Source organism: Chlorocebus sabaeus, chromosome 8 (assembly GCF_047675955.1).
Source record: "Chlorocebus sabaeus isolate Y175 chromosome 8, mChlSab1.0.hap1, whole genome shotgun sequence".
Classification (NCBI taxonomy): domain Eukaryota; kingdom Metazoa; phylum Chordata; class Mammalia; order Primates; family Cercopithecidae; genus Chlorocebus; species Chlorocebus sabaeus.
The window spans coordinates 22,118,323-22,141,833 of record NC_132911.1 but is presented as its reverse complement, the minus strand read 5'-3'; the positions used below and the strand labels follow the sequence as shown (position 1 = coordinate 22,141,833).

At 54.3% G+C, this 23,511-nt stretch overlaps 1 protein-coding gene across 1 annotated transcript in view; it reads left to right on the top strand.

Moving 5' to 3' along the window:
• BIN3 (bridging integrator 3) overlaps positions 1–23,511 on the top strand; it is a 47,524-nt gene that overhangs the window by 21,848 nt on the left and 2,165 nt on the right. The window contains exons 2-8 of the mRNA XM_007961907.3: positions 1,252–1,300; positions 9,464–9,504; positions 9,858–9,919; positions 15,855–15,991; positions 16,416–16,456; positions 22,032–22,173; positions 22,354–22,488. Coding sequence (XP_007960098.1) covers positions 1,252–1,300; positions 9,464–9,504; positions 9,858–9,919; positions 15,855–15,991; positions 16,416–16,456; positions 22,032–22,173; positions 22,354–22,488 — 607 coding nt within the window. The remainder of the gene's footprint in view (positions 1–1,251; positions 1,301–9,463; positions 9,505–9,857; positions 9,920–15,854; positions 15,992–16,415; positions 16,457–22,031; positions 22,174–22,353; positions 22,489–23,511) is intronic.

The following is a 23,511-nucleotide window of genomic DNA, read 5'->3' as shown; positions in this document are numbered from 1 at the left end:
AGTCCCAGTGCCCAGTGCAGCCGTCACCTGCCAAAGGGCAGCCTGCTCAGTGGAAGCAGAGGCCAGGCTAATCCTCAGGTTGAGACTCCTAGACCCATGATCCTCCTTCTGCTGTGCCATGCTGTAAAGTAGGGAATCTGAGGTGCAGCTCTTCAGAGCAAGTCCAAGGCAGACTTGGGCTGGATTTCAGATTCTTTTCCAAGCTAGCAGCTTTTTGATTTTGTGAGTTTTCCCAGGGAAATAATCCAGCCTCGCCAATCATTAATGCCTCTGTTATTTATTGCCTCTCCCCAGCCTCCCAAGAAGACTTGCAGATCCACAGTTTGCCTCTCTATAGAGAAGCAGTGAAGGATCTAATATAGACCATAGTGGTTCGTGATTTCAAGGAGAGCTATTATAGTGAGTCTGCAGTGAGTCTGTAATTTCTGAGTTTGCAACTCCTCAAGACACAAGGTCTTATTGTTATTCACAGGATATCTCCCCTTTCCTGCCCTTCTCACCTTTCCTTTCCTTTCCTTTCCTCCCCCTCCCCTCCTCCTCTTTCTTCCCTTCTGTTCCCTTCCTTTATCTCTTTAAGAGACAGGGTCTCCTTCTGTTGCCCAGGCTAGGGTGCAGTGGTATGATCATAATTCATTCCAGCCTCGAACTCCTGGGCTTAAGTGATCCTACTGTTTCAGCCTCTCAAGTGACTGGGACTACAGGCGTGTGCCACCACACCTGGCTGATTTTTGGTGGTGGTGGTGGTGGTTGTTTTGAGATAGGATCTTGCTGTGTTGCCCAGTCTAGTCTTGAACTCCTGGTTCAAGCAGTCCTCCACCTGGGCCTCCCAAAGTGCTGGGATTACAGGTATGAGCTGCCATACCAAACTGATTTTTTTTTTTTTTTTTTTTTGAGATAGGATCTTGCTCTGTCGCTTAGGCTAGAGTACAGTGGTGCAATTATAGCTCACTACAGCCTCAAACTCCTTGCCCTCACCTTTTCATTGTCTTTAAATGACAGACTATCAGTAGCAAAGATGTTCTGGGGCAGAACAACCTGCGTCTGACACTGTAGGTGGGAGGACCTCTCTCTAACCAAGCCCAGATGCCATGGTTGTATGCCCACCAGGGCACGTGGTCCAAGTAGCAAGTAGCAAGCCATGGCCAGGCTTCCTCACCCTCCTGGAGGAAAGTGGCCTGTACTGTACTGATACTTTCAACTGCATCCTTCCCCACTTCTCACAATATCCCTCTTTGTCTCTTTCTTTTATAGGATTCCTTTTAAGATTGGGCAGCCCAAGAAACAGATTGTGCCCAAAACAGTGAGTAACTCGATTGTTGTGCTGTGAGATTCCGTTCTGTATCACATGGCCTTTGCATAGAACCAAAGCTTTGAATCAACACATCTTGGGGCTGGGAAGACGGCAACCTGGGCCTTATTCCCGCTTATGCGGATCTAGAACCTCACACAGACTGGGGCTTAGGGAGGCCTCCTGTCCTGGGACATTTCCCCTAGGAAAGGTTAGCCTGGGCTCTTTATCGTCCTTGGGCAGGTGGAAGAGGTGGATTACAAAAATGTAGAGAAAGATACTGCTTTAGAACAGTCCGCCTCTAGGGACTGGCTTGCGGTCTACACTTTTCCTGAGAGAGTTCCTGAAACAGAGGCCCCCACCAAAGATATTGCCCAGGCGTTTATTTCTGTTACCTCAGCTGCTGAAAAGTCCAGGAAGCTTTTCCCAGTGGCCTCAGCCTGTTTGTCCCAACTGCCAAATGCATTCTTGGCCATGACCCAGTCACTCAGCAGGAAGGGAAGGTTGAATCCTACCCCTCTGTAAGCCCACAGTTTTTTTTGTTTTTTTTTTTGAGATGGAGTCTCGCTCTGTCACCCAGGCTGGAGTGCAGTGGCAGGATCTCAGCTCACTGCAAGCTCCGCCTCCTGGGTTCACACCATTCTCCTGCCTCAGCCTACCAAGTAGCTGGGACTACAGGCGCCCGCCACCTCGCCCGACTAGTTTTTTGTATTTTTTTAGTAGAGACGGGGTTTCACTGTGTTAGCCAGGATGGTCTCGATCTCTTGACCTCGTGATCCGCCCGTCTCAGCCTCCCAAAGTGCTGGGATTACAGGCTTGAGCCACCGTGCCCAGCCAAGCCCACAGTTTTTATCCCTAGAATGTTCTTATCTCCAGAATGGGAAAGGAAGAGAATCATAGATTCTTAGGAAGTTAGAGCTGGAAGCTCGTAGAGATCATCTAGTCCAACCTCCTGATTTTTCTTGATGAAGAAAATGAGGCCCGTGGAAAGTTGCAGCGACTTTCTCAAGTTATGAAAACCCCACACTGGCAAAGCTGGAGTTAGAACTCAGGCGTCAGCCCCTGGCCGATACTCTTTCCATTGCCTGATGCTTGCCTAGGCTGTGAGGCCCTCCCATTGTTTTGGAATCCCAGTGCAAAATAGCCTTTTCAACCTCCTGACCCACAAATCTGAGTGGGTCTCTTGGTTTTAACATGGGAGACCACAACTGTAGAGCCTCTCTGATGTGACAGCTACAGAAAGTCCGGTGCTGTGCTGGTGGCAGAGGCCCTCGTCTGTCATCGCAGCCCCTGACAGTTCTTGTCTTACTAGCTTCTCCCCTCCTTGGCAGAGCTCTCAAAAGCATAGGAAAGAGATTGCTTCAGTCTGGTGAGAAGTTTGGCACACATCTGACCAATGGCTCCATCTCTAGCAAATCCATAGTAAGATCACTTGAGAGGAGCAGGCCCAAGTTAAAAGCACCCTCACAGGGTACAGTGGCTTATGCCTGTAATCCCAACACTTTGGAAGGCCCAGGTAGGGGGATCATTTCAAGCAAGAATTTTGAGACCAGCCTGGGCAACAAAGAGAGACCCCAACTCTACAAGAAAAAATGCACGCCTGTAGTCCCAGCTACTTGGGAGGCTAAAGCAGGAGGATTGCTTGAGCGCAGGAGTTCAAGGCCACAGTGAGCTCTGATTGCACCACTGCACTCCACCCTAGGTAATAGACTGAGACCCTGTCTGTTAAAAAAAAAAAAAAAAAAAAAAGCTGGGGAGGGGGCCCTCTGCTTCATGCAGAGGCAGATTGCTGACCAACTCAGCGATGACCTCTCATGCAGAGGCTGACCATCTGTGGAGGCTCTCAGCTGAAGTCCAAAGAATCTGGGTGTGCATATGTTGGGCTCTAGCCGGCTGCAGGAAGTGGGAAGGTGTGGCTTTGAGTCTCCAGAGTTTAATCCATGACAGATCTGAAAGAGAAGTGGTTTCAAGAGGGGCCTTTTATTCTGAATGCTCACTACAAACAAAAACCTTCCCAGCACCCCAATCTTTATCAAAATGAACTTTGTTCTCCACAGAAAGTGTAGGCAAACCAGCTGCTTTGCCAGTGTGTTGGTGGCAAGATCTCTGGCTCCGTTCATCTAAGGAGTGGCAAGGAGTCGCAGTGAGGGCAGATGCACACAGGGCGTCCCTCTTCCCTTTCTCACATCTGTCTTGCTGGAGATGGAATTGTGGTCTCTGATTATGGCACCTGCTCTCTAATAGACTTGGGGTCAGGTAGAGGTTAAAGAAGCCAGGTTTGGGAGGCTGGCGCCCTGGGTCCACATCCTGGCTCTACCACATGCTGTCTGTGACCTTGGGCAAGTTCATTAACCTCTGGAGCCTTTGTTTTCTCATTTGTAAAATGAGGATGATGACAGTACCTGTGTCACAGATGTTACTTTGAGGCTCACACAAGGTAATACATTGAAGGCACCTAACACAGTGTCTGGCACAAAATAAGTCCCCAGTTAATATTAACTCCATCACAGGAAGCTGGTTGATTTGATCCTCTTTATGAACCATCAGGGACTCAGCCTGTCCCACGCAGCTAGATTTCCCAATGCAACGAAGTCGGCTAGGCCTTTGATCTCTCACAAGGAATCACAGCTGAGCTACAACTTGGAGTAGTTATTTGCTTCCCTGGCCTATACCCCTCCACTCCCCAGAGGCACTAAAGTAGAAGTAGCAAGACCCTGCCTCTTCAGTCTGGTTCCCCACCCACCACCCCCTCCCGGCCCCCAAAACAGGCCTGGGCTGTGTGGCTGTCTCAGCATCTCTGGCAGCTGCCCTCGGACAGCAGTGACGCACTCTGTTGTTCTTGCCCAGGCACTTTCAGGGAGGGGAGCAGCTGTGGCTGCCTGGGTTATTGGAAGTCATGGAGCCCCTGTCATGGGAAGAAATGCTCATGTTATCTTCAGGGAGTTTCAGGAGGTTTTTGGCTCAGGGCACCCAACTGTCAGGCACAAAGACAGCATTGTGTCCCTACCCTCACTGTTCTCCTGTGCCCAGGTTATTAACACAAATTCCATTATTGTCAAGGCTTTGGCTAGAATGACTTGTTGCTGCTGGGGCTGACCATTAGAACTGAGGTGGAGGAACGAAAGCTCCCCCAGTCCCTATCCTCACCTTCCACCCAGTCCCCTCCCGCTCCCCAGGTCCCATAAAGTGACTGGAGCATCTTAGCATAGAAAGAAGCCACCGCACCTTCCTGCATAACCTGGGAAGATGGAAGAGCTCTTCAAAGCTTTGCTCTTCATGTCCCCCTGAAGCAAGGGTTACTGTGAGTCTTGCACACAAGGAACATGCACTCCAAGGTTCCTAGCCAGGTGGGTGCTCTGCAAAGTTAGGGCGAAGAGAGTCTGGCCACATGCAGCCTCGCCACTGGAGAAGGATTTTCACCTGCCAGGCGACAGGGCCCTTAGCCTCATTAATCCTGCTAGAACACACCTACAGGGAGCCCACTTTCCACCCAGAGCATCCCTTGAAGGAGGGGGCTTCCCAGAGTGCTGAGGATTCTGGGCTTCTCAGACTCCGATCAGATGCACCTCAGCCCTGGGATCAGAGCCCCAGCCCTGCCTGCCAGTTTCCTTTTTCACTTCACCATGAGCATAAGTTTGGGTGGGAACTCAGCCTGTTCATTCACTTAATACTGAGTTCCCACTCTGTGCCAGGGCGTGACCTGTGCACTGCCAATAGAGCAGGGAACAGCAAAACCCCTTCCTCCCACCGTGGGCCTTGGAGAATGAATGCAGGGAGTGGCCAAAGGTAGTGTCTGGGGCTTGGTTCTCCCTGCACTAACCTCGCCAGCCTGGCCCAGCTTGCCCTGATCCCCTGACGGTCCATGCACATGTGTTTATACTTGCATTGTTGACTGGGGTCCAATTGCCTTTTTGGCAAAGGCATCAAGCATTCAAAGATGTTCAGATCTTTTCTGTCTGGCTCTTTTCCTCAGAATGAGGCTCCAGTGTGTCCCTTTGGTCCCTTAGCCATTATCTGAGAGGCTAGAATTCTGGCAGTGTCCCCGTGCATCTTTCCCCAGTGAAGGAGAGAGCTCTCGGACCAGTGAGCTAGAGAAGCAACACGCCCCGGCCGCTGGAAGCAGGGAGGTGAAATGTGTCCGAACTCCTCTCAGGCTGTCAGATGGCCTTGAGCGGCACCAAGTAGAAAACGCACTCCCGCCCCCAGCCTGCTCCTCGGCTTCATTGTGAGACCTCGAGTTCCTCAGCTTCCAGAATGATCCAACCTAGCTGAAAACCTGAAGTCCCTCCCGATACAAGTCCAAACAGTCCCCAGCCAGGGAGACCAGGTGTTCTCTGACATCCCACACACATCGGCACACTTGGGGGACTGCAAAAGAGAGGAAGGGAGCCAAAGGCTGGGGCCCCAGGGTACAGCTGACACTCAGCACCCCTCCCAAAGAGCACCCCCTGTGTGTTCTGGATCTCTAGGAGAGTTTGGTTTGAGCCAAGTAGTGCTTAGTTTTAATTTTCTCTTTCTGGAAATAAATACTTTTAGTAAGTAAAGATGCTGCTCAGCTATCATATCCTGCAAAGTTAGAAGAAAGATGTGGGCCAGGTGCGGTGACTCATGCCTGTAATCCCAGCACTTTGGGAGGCCAAGGCAGGCAGATCACTTGAGGCCAGGAGTTCAAGACCAGCCCAGGTAACATGGTGACCCCATCTCTACCAAAAAAAAAAAAATTCAAAAATTAGCCGGGTGTGGTGGCTCACTCCTATAGTCCCAGCTACTCAGGAGGCTGAGGCATGAGAATTGCTTGGGCCTGGGAGGCAGAGGTTGCAGTGAGCAGAGGTTGTGTCACCGTACTCCAGTCTGAATGACAGAGTGAGACTGTCTAAAAAAAAAAAAAGAAGGCTGTGTCTAGCAGGCTGGGCACAGTGGCTCACACCTGTAATCCCAGCACTTTGAGAGACCGAGGCACGGGGGATGATCACCTGAAGTCAGGCGTTCGAGGCCAGCCTGACCAACATGGCAAAACCCCGTCTCTACTAAAAACACAAAGATTAGCTGGGCATGGTGGCGCATGCCTGTAATCCCAGCTACTTGGGAGGCTGAGGCAGGAGAATCCCTTGAACCCGGGCGGCAGAGGTTGCGGTGAGCTGAGATCGTACTATTGCACTCCAACCTGGGTGACAAGAGTGGAACTCCGTCTCAAAAAAATAAAAAAATTAAAAAATGTGTGTCTAGTAAAGGGAGCCAGAGCACTGTCACAGCACCCAAGCATGGGGCTCCACCCTTAGCCAACATCAGAGTTTCCCTGGCTGCCGGTTTCCTGTGTACTTGGAGCAGCTTCTCCTCTCTGCAAACAGGTTTATAGCCCAGCCTTCAGCCCCAGATTGCTCTGGTCTTCCCAACACCCCAGTGAGCAGGAGAAAAACACAGAAACTAACATTTAGTGAGCACTGCCGTGGGCCAGGCGCCTTGCAGTCTGTTCTGCACGCACTGCCTCTTAATCCTCAAAAGGAACCACTAAGGTAGATATTATTATCAGCTATTTCCTTGTAAGCCACCTAAAGTTGGCTGGGTGAGGTGGCTTACACCTGTAATCCCAGCACTTTGGGAGGCCAATGCAAGAGGATCACTTGAGGCCAGAAGTTCAAGACCAGCCTAGGCAACATAGCAAAATCCCGTCTCCACAAAAATTTTTTAAAAATTAGCCAGGCATAATGGCATATGCCTATAGTCCCAGCTATGCAGGAGGCTGAGACAGGAGTACTGCTTGAGCCTAGAAGGTCAAGGCTGCAGTGAGCCATGATGCCACCACTGCATTCCAGCCTGGGCAACAGAGCAAAACTCTGTCTCAAAAAAAAAAAAAAAGAAAAAAAAAAAATGCTCAGTACTGTCAGGGCTCCACAGCTAGTATCAGAGTTCATATCTTACCTGTCTCTGCTCATGCCTCTAAACTGCATTCTTCTAGCCCTGCTCCAGAAAACTAGGCTGACACCAAAGTACAGACTTTCAAGGGCCCCGGCAAAGCTCCTTCACACCAAAGCAAATTTCCCACCTGCAGTCACACCATGAGCCTTTCCGTTCCTTTAGCTAACTAAGACTTTGGTTCCTGCAAACTTGCAAATCCTCTGGGACAGGCAGCACTTTAAACGCTCATCAAGCATTTGTGCACTAGTGGGAGTGAATTTTGAATTTTTTTCTTATGAGTAGCTTTTGCTAGATCCTAAGGAAAGTAATGATAAAAATATTGGGTTCCTGGATGGAGAAAGAGTCTGTTGAAAAGAGGAAGAAAGATTGTAGGATGGGAGGCGGGGGCACCAATGGTGGATTGTACGTCACAGTTTTGTGGAAGATTCTAGATGCTAGGATCATAAAGTAAGGAAAAGAGCCTTTTTTCCTGCTTCTGGATTTTACAGTTGAAATGAGGAAGGTAAGCTATCTCTATGCAAGGAGTCTGTTGTGCCTGGAGAGCCAGAGCTAAGCAGACTCTCTAACTCTCTCTGGCCTCATCCTTGCTCTCCAAAAGGCCCATCATAGTCAGCATGTAGATTTGTATCTGGCTGTTGTTTATCTCCACCACCAGGGCCCATGTCTGTTTGAATCACCAGGGTATCCCCAGAACCTGGCAGAATGCATCGCACTTAATAGGTGCTCAATACATGTCCGTAGGAATGAATGTTGTTGAAATTTGAAACAAAAAGACCTGAACCAGGACTCTGGATTCTAGCCTTGCATTGCCACCGGAATGTCCTGCGTCCTTAGGGAAGTTACTCCTGCCTCTGGGCTTCGGGCTCCTCGTTTGTAACGTGAATGCTGTTTTGTCATTCCAGGGCTATGTTGAATTAATCTAAATCCAAACGTGGAATGCTAAGGTTGATGGGCTTAGAATACTCTCATCAGGTCAGCGTTGCTGGAAGGCAGTGGTGGGAATAGTGTGGCTTTGACAGTTTCTGCAGATATGTACTCCCTGACCCTCAGAGCCCTCAAGGGCTCTTGGGGACAGGATTCCCGGGGAGCAGCCAGGAAGACTTCTTTCTTAGGTCAGGGCTTTCATTTATCAGCAAATGCCTTCCAGGAGAATGATGGTTATGAATACAGGCTGTGGAACCAGGCTGCCTGGGTTCCATTCCCACTGTGCTCAACCCTACCCCTCATCAATGGGGTGACCTTGGCCAGGGTACATAACCTGGTTCCCAGTGACCTCCTCAGTACTATCGTCTGATAGTCACACCTGCCTTGGAGATGAGTTCAGAGAACTCCATTCTTGTAAAGCACACAGTGAGGGCTCTGTGACAGTGAGTTAGCGGTTTTGACTTCTCAGAGCACGAAGCCTGAAGCTGGCCCCTGACAGCTGCAGCTCTGGCCAGGGAGAGCAGGAAGGACTGGCCTCTAGCTTAGTCTCCTTTGCCTCTCGATGTCGTTTACTTCCCATTCTACGCCCATAAGAGACCAATCATGAGGCTCCATTTTACAAATAGTGAAGTCTAGGCACCAGAAGAAAGTACTAGACTTTATCTTCCGCAACAAGTGCAACCCCGGGTTCAGAACTCACCCATTTGGTTTCAGTGTTGCTGGCTCTCGAGAGAGTTGATATCCAGTCAGGAGTGGAGAGAGCCTGGCCTGAGTCAGTAGTCATAGTGTCTGTGTTTGATGCATCCCAATCACAAAGCACAAGTGCATGATTGGTCCTGACCCACCCTGAGCCCAGCAGGGGCAGGGGGTCCTGAGTGGAGGGCAGGGTAGGAGGGGAGGTGCCCTGCATGGACCCGGAAACTAGGAAAAGGCAGAGACAGCCTCCAACTCCAGACCCACCCAATCCTCTGCACCCTGCTGCCTCCCTGGATGGAGTCAAGTCATGTTCTGAGCACCGTGACCACCTCCAGCCTGGGGTGAGGAGGGCACGCAGCGAGTGCCTTGCCCCAGGCTGGGAAGAGCAGATCCACGGTCCGCTGGCACCTGCCTGGCTGGCCCTTCTGGGAGGGGAGCCTTCCTCCGTAAATCAAACACTTAATTAACTTGGGAACACAGGAATATCGTGTCAGGAGCGATCTGTCAGTGCTTGTGTGAACCGGACCGTGTTGTTTTCTGCGGACTGGGGCTGGGTGTGGAGAGAGTTTCAGGAGGCTGGAAGGTTTTTTCCACCGTGTTGTCATTTCTCCAATAATTGAGTTATCTCTCTCGTTGCAGGTGGAGAGAGACTTTGAAAGGGAGTATGGAAAACTTCAGCAGTGAGTGTCAACCCCAGAAAGATGAGGTGGGAGGTAGGGAGGGACAAGGGCCCCCTGCCAGGTCTCAGTTGTCTGCCCAGTGCCCTTCCCTGGGCTGCCCCTTTGCCCCGTGAGTACCCTGGAAGCTGAGGGCAGTTCGGGTCACCAGGCTGCCAGAACTGTTCCCCAGCAATGGCCGCGCAAGAGTCGTTCACTTGTAACTTTTGGGTGTAGTGGCACTTCTGTGAGTGGGAAAAGTCCCCACGGAGAAGATCCCCTTCTCCTCCTCCATGGCAGGCCCTCCAGAGCACCTGGACTTCGCTCAGGTAGGGGGAAGGAATGAGACCCCAAGCAGCCTGTCCCCTGCCTTGCAGGCTGGAAGAGCAGACCCGGAAGCTGCAGAAAGACATGAAGAAGAGCACCGACGCTGACCTGGGTAGGTGACTTTCCACCCGCACCACTGGCTTGGTAAGGTGGGGCAGAGGTGGGCACCCTCCTCCCTCAGGCCTCCAAGGGCTCTGATGTCACTGTACTCAGAGGACATGTGCCCAGTGTCCTGAGAAGCAGCCTGAGTTACCCCTCACCAGTCAGATCCCACTTCGCACAGAGCTCACACCACCCCACTCTGGATGTGGGTGTTAGGGCAAGACTCTCCTGGGACTCCAGTCAGGGCAGTACTGCAGCTGGTGGAAGCTTCTGCCATCAGATACCTCCACTGCTTCATAATCCTGGCCGCCGGCTCAGGCTGTCCAGAGGGAAAGGGAAGCACGTTCCCTCCTGCAGAAACAAAACTCCCTGTCCTGCTGGGACGGGCGCTCCAGTGGCAACAAGAATGGAAGCTGTTGTGTGTTTGAACAGCTTGGGTTAAAGTGTAAGGCCAAAAATACCCCAGATAATTCTGTCATGACAAAGGGCACTGGGAGGCCCGTGGGAAGTGGGGGCCAGCAGGTGCTGGGAAACAGCCAGGGCCCTTGGGGAGGTTTCTTGGCTGGGGAGTTCTTGTTTGAAACAAGGAGGAACTAGGCCCAGGAGCCTAGAGACACAGGCAGGTCTGGAATAAAGGAGTGTCCAGAGCCCCTGCCACAGGCCATGTCCCAGGAAGGAGGCGACGAGCAACCGGGAGAGATGGAGACCATTCCTTGAGGTTCTTTCTCCAAGGCCTTGACTCTCCCACCCCAGAGCAGCAAGCACTTGACGAAGGTTGATCAATAGCTTCAGCACTCCCTGCACGACTCTGGACAGCCGACTTAGCTCAGCCTCCATTCCCTCACCTGAGAAGCACAGGTAGTGCCAGTCCGAGTGGCATAGGCTCATGTTGAAGATAAAGTCGGATGAGCAACGTAAAGCACTGAGAACAGAGCCTGGCGAGGGTCAGCTCTTGGGGCGTCCGCTCCTGTCATCACTGTCATCGTTGTGGGCAGCAAGGCTCCCTGACTGGGTGGACCTCTGCAGCTCCCTCCCTGGGTCCGTTGGGAGGGCTGTGTCCATATACCACACTGGGACGGGGACCTGAAAGAGACTTGGGTATGGCCAGGACTGCCCACTTCCTCTCACTCAGCAGATACTGACTGAGAACCCACATGTACCAGGCACTCTCAGCACTAGAGACTCAACAGCAAGACAAGTTGGGCGCTTATGTTCTAGGAGGAAGCCCTGCAGGAGGTCCACAAGCGGATCGTATTATAATGACATGTCATGGCGTGTTGGGTCAAGAAAAATAAGGAGGTAAAGAGTGACAGGGTCAAGGGAGGCCTTCCTGGGGAAGTGTTCTCTGGGCAGAGTCCTGAAGGAATGAGTAACCCACACAAGTAGAGTCAAGGGAAGAGGGCCTGAAACACAGACAGCAAGCGTGGAGGCCCAAAGGCCGTGCACATTGACCAGAGATGCAGGAGAGGCAGCAGGAGAGTGGAGAAGCCATCTTCAGTCCCCTCGGCCACTCCAGCTGCTGAATAATGCCCTGTTATGGCTGTGAAGAAATTTCACCTACCTGAGCTCTTCTGACCTTGAGATTGGCGGGGCACATGACACACCCATTTTATAAACAGGCATGTCCATTTGATAAAGGAGGAAGAGTTCAGCTCCTCTTCTCCAAGTCCAGGACCCTGTCTCCCCAGCGAAGGCTGCCCATGTCCCACTCTTTCCTTTGCCCACCCCCACCGCCAAACTAGAAGGCGACTGAAACAGCCCCTGCTCCAGAAGGGCCCATCCACTCTTGGCTTGGCTGTCTGTGAGCCTAGTGCAAATGGCAGCATCACTGTCTCCTGACACCATTCAAAGGGCCACAGGGCAGTGGGCACCTAAGGGTGGGATTTGAGGACCAGCCTGCTCCTACTTGGTACGGCAGTTACGAGGAAAACGCTTGAAATGTCCCTAATAGAGGCAGTGATTTGAATTTGTTCCCATTTTATGCCAGCTCCTGAGCCTCGGCCAGTTACTGATGTGTAAACACACCTTTCCTACAAAGCACTGTCACAAAAGGAAAACATTCCTTCCCTGGCAGCTGCCGTCACCACCACCGCCGCCACCACCACCATGCCCTGGTGAGCCCTGACTACCGGTGCAGGGACTGGGGCCGTCTTGGTCTGTGCCGTGAATTCTCATGCCAGTGCTAATTCCTGGGCCGTGGGCCGGTCTGAACATGCACCTTGCTCCTGGCCTCTAGCATTGCCAAACTATGTGTGTCACAAGCCAAGGACCGGATTTGGAAGTTTGTCTGCAGTTGTTTGTTTTGTAGTTATTTCAGGTCTGAGTTACTTGGGTCACATTTTTCTTGATCGGTCCCCACTGCCTTTCCAGTTCAGGAGCTGCTGTGACCCGTTGCTTCCTTTCCTTCCTGCTTCTGCAGACAGCTGCACTGTCAGAGCATAAATGAAGCCAGGGTGTGCTGTGTTCACAGTGGCTTGCTCCGGAACCAAGGAGGGCATCAGGGGTCTGTGATGCACTGTCTGTGGCTGTGGAAAGCTTAGTTTTCCAGCAGAGAAACCAGAGTTTGATGGGTGACTGCAGAAGCCTAGCACTGCTATCCTCAGGAATGGATGTGGGCAGAGACAGTGCCTCTGAAGAGCCACGGTGCTGGTCATGGGGCTGAGGCGAGCCTGACGGCCACGTCAGTCACATACGGGGCATCAGCGTTGTGGGTGGGCTTGCTGTGCTGCAGGCCGCCGGGCCCCACCTCCAGCCTCCAACTAACTCATGGGCTGGGCGAGACCTGAGGATGTGTGTCCCTGGAGTTCCCAGGTGACGCTGAGGCCCACACTGAGCACCACTGATCTGGACAGTTGAGGGGAATGGAAGGATGCCTTTCCTGAGCGTGGAATTTCCTAAGCTCCCCAGCAAGGTGGAAAATCCCCAGTTATTCTAAAATAGATGACCTTTCTTTCAGAAACTCATATTACTTTCAGAGTGCTCTGGTGAACCTTTGACTCTTATATTCCAGAGGCTGCATCAGGACTCTGGAGACCCAGGTGGGGTCCAAGACCCTCACTTTCTCTAAGGTTCAAAGACCACCAGCCTCCTGGTGTGGGCCAGGCTGACTGTGCCCCTCTCCCAGACCCTATAGGAAACAATGAGAGGTATGGGCTGGAGCAGGGACCACAGGTCCAGAGGGGCATGGAGACCTGCTGTTCTTTATTTTTGTTGAGGGGGAACGGAGTCTCACTATGTCATCCAGGCTGGTCTCGAACTCCTGGGCTCAAGGGATCCTCCTGCTTCAGCTTCCCAAAGCACAGGGATTACAGGCATGAGCTGCCACGCCCAGCCAAGGTCATGGTGTTCTTAGTGTCATCTACCCCAGCTCTGCTCTGCACACATGAAGCGGGGGTATCACTGGGCGGAGATTCCAGACCCAGTTCTGCCCAGGGCTGGCCACTGAGCCCACTCAGTTCCTTGACTTCCTGACAATGCAAGAGCTTTAGGAAAGAAAGGAGAAAATGGGGCTGGGCCGGGCGCAGTGGCTCACGCCTGTAATCCCAGCACTTTGGGAGGCCAAGGCAGGTAGATCACCTGAGGTCGGGAGTTCGAGACCAACCTGGCCAACATGGTGAAACCCCGTCTCTACTAAAAATATAAAAATTAGGTTGGTGTAGTGGCAGGCACCTGTAATCCCAGCTACTTGGGAGGCTGAGGCAGGAGAATCACTTGAAGCCACGAGGTGGAGGATGCAGTGAGCCGAGATCATGCCATTGCACTCCAGCCTGGGCCACAAAAGCGAAACTCCGTCTCAAAAAAAAAAAAAAAGGGGGAAAGTGGGAAGAACGTCTCCTTGCTCCTCTGGCTTTTTGGGTTGTTTTCCTCATATTTTTTTTAAGAAATAGCAGAAGATATTTTTTAGAAACATTTCCAGCTTTATCTAGAAGTTTATTATCTTTTTATTATGCTGTATGTGATCGTTTCATAAATCAAGTTACACATAACATTTGTTCCTAAACCTACAGGGTCACTCCACAGAATTTAAGAGGTGTTTTTCCCTCCGTTGCTTCAACATTTCTGGAAAGTTTACATTTCCAGCCTTCTCCCACAGTTTGCCCTTTTGCTGGGTGACTGTAGCACTCTCCCAGATTCCAGAAAACCCCCAGGAGGATGCTCCTGGCCGGCCAGTCCGCTCAGCACTGTTTTGCTGGCTGGTGAAGGGGCCTGGAGGAGGCAGACCCTTCCCTGGGGAGCCCAAGGTCAGGGGTCGGATTCATACCATGGAGTGCTAGGCGAGGCCACATCTGTAATTAACTGGGAGGCGGACCTAATGTCATGGGTCCTAAGACACTTTTTCCACAGTTAATGTCTCTGAAATGAAAGGACTGAAAGTGTAGCCTGGTTTGATTGACAACAGTTTTTTCTCTCTTAGTAGTTTATACAATAAATGACTTACGATGAAGAGCATCTTAAATTCAGTAACATGCATATGGTAAGAAATGCATTTGCAATGTGTCTTCTCCCCTGAGACCTGCCCCAGACGCACTCTGACACTGGTACAGACAGCATCAGGCCAGCATGGCCCTTCTCCAGGCCCGCCTCCTGCCCCTCTAGAATTTTGTTTCTAGAATCTAGAAATAATGGAGGCCTGAAAACATGTTCAGGACCAGGAGCTCCGAAGCTGCCAGCAGGTCTCCAGCCCGCCTCTGAGCCGCCTGTGACTCCCAGGCTTCCCATCTGCCCAGCAGGGAATGTCAACAGAGGAGGGAGGAGCACAGAGGGGTGGGTGGCACATTCGTGGGGATCGGGTACCAGGGTGCCTTGAAAAACATCAGTGGATGCCTGATGGACAGAGCTTGATAGACCTGTCCACTGGCTTCCTCCAGGCCAGATCACCATAAGGAGAGCAGTGAACAGGGAAGCAGCTGCCCAGGGTCAAGGGTCAGGGCCCAGCTGGCATGTTCAGCCATTTGACCTTGGAGGCATTACGAACCCTTTTGCGCCTGATCTGCCTCCTCTCTAAAATGGAACCAAAGTACATTTCCGCTAGACATCCCCTGGGTTGTTTGAGCCCTAAATGAGAGTGTTTGGGACTCTTTATTTAGTAGTGGTAGAACCCCAAGATGGGGACCTGCTGGCAGCTTTGGAGCTCTTTGTCCCGTATAAGTTCCCAGGTTTCCATTATTTACAAACAAAATTCTGGAGGAGCAGGACACCCTGAAGGAGGGCCCTGCTGTCCCAGTGCCGCCTGTACCAGCTGCAGAGTGTGTCTGGGTGAGTCTCAGGGGAAAACACAGTTTCCAGTGTATCTCTTCCTACTGGATGTCGAGGAAACCAGGGGTTGACAAGCTACAGCTGCTGGCCTAATCTGACCCAGTTTTGTCAATAAAGTTTTATTGAAACAGCCACATCCATTTTTTATGTGCCGTCGCTGGCAGTTTTCACAGCACACGGCAGAGTTGAGAAGTTGCAACAGAAATCGTGCGGCCCTCAAAGCCTGAAATATTTACTATTGGGCCCTTTGTAGTAAAAGCATGTGTAAACTGGAATACTGTTATTCTTGTCCCTCTGGGAGTCCCAAACCAAGTGTCACATCCAAACCACCTGGAGAGGTGGTTTTAAATGCATATTGTTGGGTATCAAGTTTACTGAATTAGAATCTTCGGAGCCAGAAACATATTTTATAGCCTCCCACCCAGATGGTCCTTTTCTAACCCAGGGTTTGGAGAACAGGTAAAGCTGCTCAAAAGAATTGTCGAGAGCAGTGTTAGGGTCGGGAATGAGTATTAAAGCATGGGGATCAGCAGCTTGTAGCTGTGTGGTACTTCGCCATTCTGATGGCCGTGGCTGTGGGAAGAGGTCTTCAGGGTGCAGGCCCCTGGCATAGGAGGACGTGGTCCTAGAGAGAAGGCCGTGAAACCTGCCCCTTCATAGAAGGCTCACTGAGCTTTGGCTTCTCACAGCCATGTCAAAATCTGCCGTGAAGATATCCTTGGACTTACTCTCCAACCCCCTCTGCGAGCAAGACCAGGACCTTCTGAGCATGGTGACAGCCCTGGACACGGCCATGAAGCGAATGGACGCCTTCAACCAGGAAAAGGTGACTAGGTCTTGGTCTGGGGTGGGCAAACATGACTTCCACCCCCGGTGTGGGCCTCTGGGTGGACTGTGCAGGGAGGCCCGAGTGCGTTCCGTCTGCCCTCGGGGTTCTAAGCCCTCTGGCCTCGTGTGCTGCAATGTGCTGCAAGCCCACAGGGCTCTTTCCAGACTGGTCTGCCTCGGCTCTACCTGATTCCTGAGGCTCCACAAGCTCGGGTCACCGACGGCAGTCCTGTTCGCCCCAGCCCCTGAGCCTTCTGTGGCCACCCACCCGGCCATCCACCCTGAGCAAGGCCAGGCCCAGGACAAGGACAGCACCCCGTGGCCCTTCAGACTTTCTAGCCCAGCGGTAGTTAGGGGCCCTGCCTTGCCTGTCGTCCTCCCCTCCCTACCAGTTTTAATGTCTTTGGGTTTTTCTTTGACAGGTGAACCAGATCCAAAAGACTGTGATCGAGCCCTTAAAAAAGTGAGTAAATGTCACCTGGGAGCCTCGGGGCACTTATGGGAGAGGCAGGTCAACAACCACTTGGGAACTGAACAGGATTTCTAGCTGCCTGTCCCCAGATTCCCATGGGGCCTGACGGGAAACTGAGTGGGGACGTCAGCTCTGTGACCTGTGGCCTAAGCATCCATGCTCCTGGGGGCTCCAGAGCACCCGCATGGCCCAGGTGAGCTCAGGGTACCCCTGCCACCGCCCCCCCCACCCCACCCAGCAACCGCCGCTGCTCTGGTGGTCATTTGACCGCTTCCTCCTGATTGAGAGCCACTGGGCCGGGGCTTGCTGAATGGAGCTAGCAGAGATCTTGGCCAGCCCTCAGTGGACATGAGCAAGGCCTTTCATCTTGCCCCGCTGGATTGGGAGAGCAGCTGCCTGCAGCACTCAGCTTTGGAAATGTGGGGGTGGCCGCACACGGGGAGGGGCGCGGCAGCGGGGTCTGGCCCGGGAAGGTTCCCTAGCTTGTGACCTGTTGGGGTCAGGAATGCTTCTGTGAGACTCATCTTCTGTTGGGCAGGCCCTGGTCAGCGATCAGACAGGCCTATTCCCTCGGTCCCCAGGGCGGGGAACAGGCAGAGCCGTGCCTTGAAGCCCGGAATCACTTCATCTTCCCTGGCCTCTCACGAGCAGGCTGTGACCTAGAAAGCTCGTGCTCGCCCAGCTGCACTTTGTTGCCTCTTCTGCGGTGGTCCCGGGCAGTGACTTGCCAGGGCCGGGTCATGAGGCTCTGCCTAATTATCACTGGCCTGGCCCAGGGCCCAGAGGGCAATGAGGGGAGCAGTTTTTGATCCTGCAGCCCCTGGTGTTTGGGATTGCTGAGCTGTTCGTTGACTGTGCAGACCTGAAGTTTAGGGTTAAGAAAAGGCCCCCAGACCCTAGCAAGCTCTTGTTTCTACACCAGGACCATGGAGGCTCAGAGAAGGCAGGGAGGGAAGGGACTGTGCCTCCCGCTCCGGCCCTGGCCCCCCAGCCTCCCCAGAGTGGGCATCCACCACCCCCTGCCTACTGGTAACGGTGCAGCCCCAAGCCACAGGGTTGCATAGGGAGCTGGGGTGCAGAGAGAGCTCCGTGGCTGTGGGTTTTGGTCCTCGGCTTCAGGATAGACTGTTCAGGGCTGGTTGGGAAGGACGCAGGCTGAGCAGACCCTGCCCACAGAGGGCTCTTCTGTGCCAGGGCCACACGGGTCCCAGAGACGGACACAGAGGCTGCTACAGGCACCCATGGCTGGCAGAGTGAGGCAGGGACTCAGAGAACTGGGGAACTGACTCCCACCTCAATTTCAGTATCAACAAGGCGCCCTTGAAATCTGATTCCTGGCTTTTGAAGCCCAAATGGAGAGAAACCCCAGCCACTTCCCACCACTCTGGTGGCCCACCACCTGCCAGGAAGGTGGGGGCGTGGCAGAGGGGGCGCACATCTCCGCAGCAGATCCGCTGACCTCTGCATGAGCCCTCAGGCCTGCCTGGCTGGCTTCTCCCTGCGTCCCCACAGCTGACATATGATCTCCCCCAACCACATAAAACTGCACAGCCTACAGCCTCCTCCCATTGGCTTCCTCTTGCCAGAAGAGAAGCTCCCAGGGACCCCAGCACCGGAAACAGGAAACTCCAGCTTTCCTGTCCTCTGATGAAGATCATGGCCACATGGCCACCCCACCGCCCCCGGCCTCCCTGCAGGGGCTCGGCCTCTAATCCCCAGTCTCTGGGCCGCATTCACATGTCGGATGGGGATGCTTTCAATTTCCCTTTCCTGGTGGGTGGAAGCTCCTGGCTGCGTGGGTACAGACCAAGGCATGGCAGGCATTCCCCACCAGTGCTGGCTGCGCCCAGCCCACCTCCCAGCCGGCCTCGCTCCCTTTCCCTCTCCTGCTCCTCTTCGCCCCTCCCATCCCCAGGGGAGTGAGTTTGATATTGAGCCTTAGGACAGACAAGAATTGGGCAGTGATCATGGGTAATTCTTTGATCACTGGCCTGGGCCTAGCCTGGCCCCCTTCTTTGAGGATAAATGTAAAACAGACTTCAGTAGCTTACAGTCTAGTGGAAAGCCACGGCGTGTTCTCGGGTCAGCGGCCAGGCGTGGCGCAGGACCATGGAGCGGGGCGTGCTGAGTGGGCTGTCGCACCTGCCCCAGCAGGCCTCAGAGGCTGTTTCCTCACATGTGGAAGGAGAGAGCCAAACTGACTTCTCAGAATGGGACAGTCAGCGCCTAGGAGCGGGAGAGGTTTTGGTGGGCTGAGGTGGGCAGGGAGAGAGGAGGGGTGAAGTGCGCTAGGACAGCAGAGTGGAGCCTGGGTCCTGGCTTCACGCCTGGGGAGAGGCCCCCCCGCCCCCAATGTGGTTGGGTAGAGTCAGCAGGGCCTCTGTGGGGTCCCAGGGGCATATCTGGGAGGGGCTGCCACAGGGGCCCAGCCTGTGCATGTCTCCACTTCCCCTGCCAGCACCCTGAGCCCTGACCTGAGGTCCCACACAGCACCATCGCACGTCCACTGTCCACCCCGAGGCTTTGGCAAAGTCTGTTCTGTTGCTAAGAAGTAGAAAACAGGGAGATGGGGCCTCAATGGGTCGGTGACCAGGGCAGATGTGACAGAGTCCTGGTCCCCCACTCTTCAGCCACCTCGGCACAAGCTGCGCCCTGCCCTGACTGATGTGAGTCCCCCTGAATGTAGAAGGGTGTGACACTTGTCCCTACCCCTAGGGAATCCCAATCCCAGGACCCAACCTCCCCCCCACCGCAGTGGTAATTTATCAGCAGTCACCTCCACTGGCCTGAGCAGGCAGAGCCTCTTGGTGACTGAGGGGTGCTGTCATGGGAAACAGGTTTTCACGGTGAAGACGTGCTCTTCCCACAGGGGTAGGAACAAGACAGATGAGGCCCTGTCCCCTGGAGCTTGTGCGAAAGCGGACAATGCAGGTGAACTGCAGCCACGTCTCCTGCAGAGGCAGGTGGTCTTGGTTACAGGGGGCTGGCAGGAACCCATGCAGCCAGGTAGCTACCTGGAGATACCACCACCCCATCCCTCGAGGAGCTCTGTAACCCAGCCTCCCCCACCCCTGCTCGGCACTCCCCTGTAGTCAGTGCTCCTGGTGGCTCTGACTCTGGCCCAGGAAACAAGAAGCCCCAGCCGACAGCTGTGGGAAGGAGGCTATGAGAGTGCCGCAGGGGATGTGGGGGGTCAGGCTGCTGGAGCAACGAGCATGCGGCTCCTCCCATCCCGCGCTGTGGAAGGCGCCTTGCGCACACATGGCTTGACACTGTGATGCCCTCCTTCCTGAGGGTGTGAGCTCAGGGTGGTGGGATTGAGGCCAGGGCCAGAGAGCTCTCCACCTGCTGCCTCCTGCCTGCCTCTCATCCATGCCCTGTCCCAGTGCCTGCACCCACCCGGCAGCTCCCAGGCACCCACAAGGCCCAGGCACTGGGACCATCCAAGCAGCAGGTGGCTTCTAACACAAGGATAGGGCGAGGACCGGGGTGGCTGCCGGTGGTCCCTTGGCCATTTGGGGTGGTGGGAGAGGTGGCCTGGTATCCTCTCAGGCCCAGCTGCACCTGCTGCCAGAGCACGTGCCTCTCAGCTGCCCAGGAAGGGGGCGGGGCTCCCCAGCAGCTGCAGCTCCACCACGCAGCTGCCCTGGGCAAAAGCATCAAGCCTAGCTCCTCCCAGCGGTCTCACTCCAGCCCACGCCATGGGTGACCATGCGTCCTGGTGGTGTCTGCTTCCCACCCCCCAGTTCCGTAGTGCTGAGGGGCCTGCGTTCTCTGCACAGTGCTGGGAGGCCCATGGCTTCTGCCCAGCAAGTTGGTCAGATGCTGGTTTGATTACTGTCTAAGGGCACGGGTGAGGATTCAGGGGGCTTTGGTGGCTTCACCCACTTAGCACCTTGTTAGACAGGGAGTTAGTTACGGACACTGTTGAGGTGGAGGATTCATGTTAGTAGCCTGTCTTGGGGATAAGCCCTTTGTTTCATCAAAATCTGCCCCTGGGTCTGTGACTTAGTTTGGGGCATTTAATGCTTTGGTAAAGTTTATATCCACTTATTCTCTGGCAAAACTGTTACCTCAAATGGACACCTGATTTGTGAGGCTTTTTAAAACCAGGCCGTCCGCGATGGCTTATGCCTGTAATCCTAGCACTTTGGGAGGCCGAGGCGGGTGGATCACTCAAGGTCAGGAGTTGAAGACCAGCCTGGCCAACATGGTGAAACCCTGTCTCTCCTAAAAATACAAAAATTAGCTGGGCGTAGTGGCGCACGCCTGTAATCCCAGCTCCTTGGGAGGCTGAGGCATGAGAATCACTGGAACCCGGGAGGCAGAGGCTGCAGTGAGCAGAGATCACACCACTGCACTCCAGCCTGGGTGAGAGAGCAAGACTCTGTCTGTAAACCAGATTCTTGGTCATGCCCTTTGAGAGGCAGATCTGGGAAGTCCTGCTCTGTGTGGTGCCTGAGCTCCTGGAACCTGACAGTGAGTCTCTGAGCGCCTGTGAGAGGCTGACCCAAGCTTCAGTGACTGCCTCCTGCCCTCCCTCGTCTTTCCTCCTCTCTGGGTTCCCATAAAAACCTCCAGGAGGAACCAACTCTTCTGGTCCTGGGTCACCTCCGCATGGCCACAGAGTCACAAGCTCCCTGGGCTGCACAGCCAGATCCCGGGCACTCAGGGTCTCTGGCTTGCCTGGTAGACGCCCCCTGCCATCGTGCCAAGGGCCAGCCCTCTAGCAGCAGCAGCAGCGAGAGCCTTAGGAGAGCACTGCTCTGGTCACTAGAGGCCACATGGGTCACAAAGATGAGGCCCGTGTGGACCTGCAGCACCACAACATCCACTGCTGCTCTCTCTGGGGCCCCTCTTCTGAGTCTCCCATGCGGTCCTCTAGTCACGGTGGGGTAGTAGGAGGTCCTCGGGCCATTTTCCTGAAGCAGCTGGTTGACACTTTGGCTGTTCCAGTGGCAGAACCATAGGATTTCTGCTGCTTTCGTGTTGCCAAGGAGCCCTTGAAGGAGAAGATGCCCTGGGCCAGGACTGAGTTCAGATTTCAGTTCTGCCACCTGCCAGTGGCACTGTGAGGGCTGGAAAGGGTGCCAGACAGAGAACATGGACACCTGTGTTGTCTTCTAGACCTTCTCTGCCCAGTGGTGACCTTGGCTGAGTCATAGGTCATCTCTCTGTCCTCAGTTTCCCTCCTTTTTAAAAGTGAGGTCTTGGCCAGATGACTTCAAGGCACCTTCCCCACAATTCTCTAGTCCATTGTGTGATAAAACTCACAGGAGGTGGAGGTCAGGGCACCTTTCATTCCTGGGCCACCCTGTGCTGCCGGACTCCCGGGACCTGGCCCACAGCCCCGCCGCCTCTCATCTGCCCTCACCCCACGACATTGTCTGCTTTCGCACAAGCTCCGGGGCACAGGGCCTCATCTGTCTTGTTCACGGTGAACTCCCCAAGACCTAGAGCAGGGTCTGGCACTTAGTAGGTGCTCAGGGCACATTTATGGAAAAGTGAGTGCTGACTAGGCTGCCCCTCCAAGAGCGGGCCCATCTCCAGCCAGCTTGTCCCACAGGTTCGGCAGCGTCTTCCCGAGCCTCAACATGGCGGTGAAGCGGCGGGAACAGGCCTTGCAGGACTACAGGAGGCTGCAGGCCAAGGTGGAGAAGTATGAGGAAAAGGAGAAGACGGGGCCAGTGCTGGCCAAGCTCCACCAGGTACCAGGGGAGACAGGCAGGCAGGGGCTGGACAGATGGGCCATTGTGGTCACCTGTGGTAAGTCCCTCCCTTCACCTGGGGACACCAGGACCAAGACACTAGCCGTCCCCACGCCACCCATCCCATATCCCACACCCAGCATGAGACAGAGCTTTGACAGCCAGGGCCTTGTTCCCCAGGCGCGAGAGGAGCTGCGGCCTGTGCGGGAGGACTTCGAGGCCAAGAACAGGCAGCTGCTGGAGGAGATGCCGCGCTTCTACGGCAGCCGCCTTGACTACTTCCAGCCCAGCTTTGAGTCCCTCATCCGAGCACAGGTGAGGCCCAGGCGCTCTTCCCCTGGGTGGACATAGCTCATGCCACTCCCTGTTACCCACGCTGGAAGGGTGGCTTAGCCATTCTCCACAAAGACAGGGCACCCACCCCAGGCACGGCCCCGAAGGAATTCATTCCAGTACCAGAGTCCCTGGCTCGGCAACTTGGGAGCCCTGTCTGCTGCTAGAGTCCTCACGTTGCTCTGGTGAATCCCAGAGCAGGCATGGCCGAGATTCCCTTTTGTCCGGCAGTTCCTCCCTGGATCTCTCTGCATTTCACTCTAAGTAGCCCCTCTGCCCCGCACCCTCAGGTGTGCAGGTTCTTGACCCGGGGTGATGCTGAGGAGAAAGGGATCTGGAGAGTGGAGGCCTATTCTGAGGACTCAGCTCCCCTCCCCTACCCACCCTGAGCCAGTCTTCTTTTTAGCAGGAAACGGCAGGAGTCCTGCCTTGGAGCCACTAGGGAAGGGGTGCCAGAGCCCTGGGGAGAGCCACACTCAGGGCTGCTGCTAGGGCCCTGGGGTGGAAAGGCAGGCCTGGAGGCATGGAGGCGCCACTGGGGGTCAGACACAGGCCAGGCCCCAGTGTCCCCTTCCACTCGGGGATGGGAGGACACGGAGTGGCAGCACCTGTGGCTCCCACGCCCCTCACCCTCCTCCATCTTCAAGCCTTTAGCAAGGATTGTTCCCCCAACTGGCAAAATAGAAAAGGGTGGGCACCCATGCCAGAAGCGGGTCCCTTCCACACAGGACCCTGTTGATGGCTCGCACTCAGCGACAGCCTCAGTACCCCAACACCCTTAGCAGCCATCTGCACCAGGTCCCTGAGCCGCAGACTCTGCGCCACCTGGGTGGGCATTTGGCGCCCTCCAGTGGCCGTTCCCTGCAGGCCCCGCAGTCACAGCCACGAAGCCCTGGCCCGCACACCCACCCTGCCGGGCCAAAGTCAGGGTGGCCACCCACCCCAATCAGGACGCCTGAGCAGGGTTCATGCTAGGGCTGGGCCTTGTCAGTGACCCACGTACTT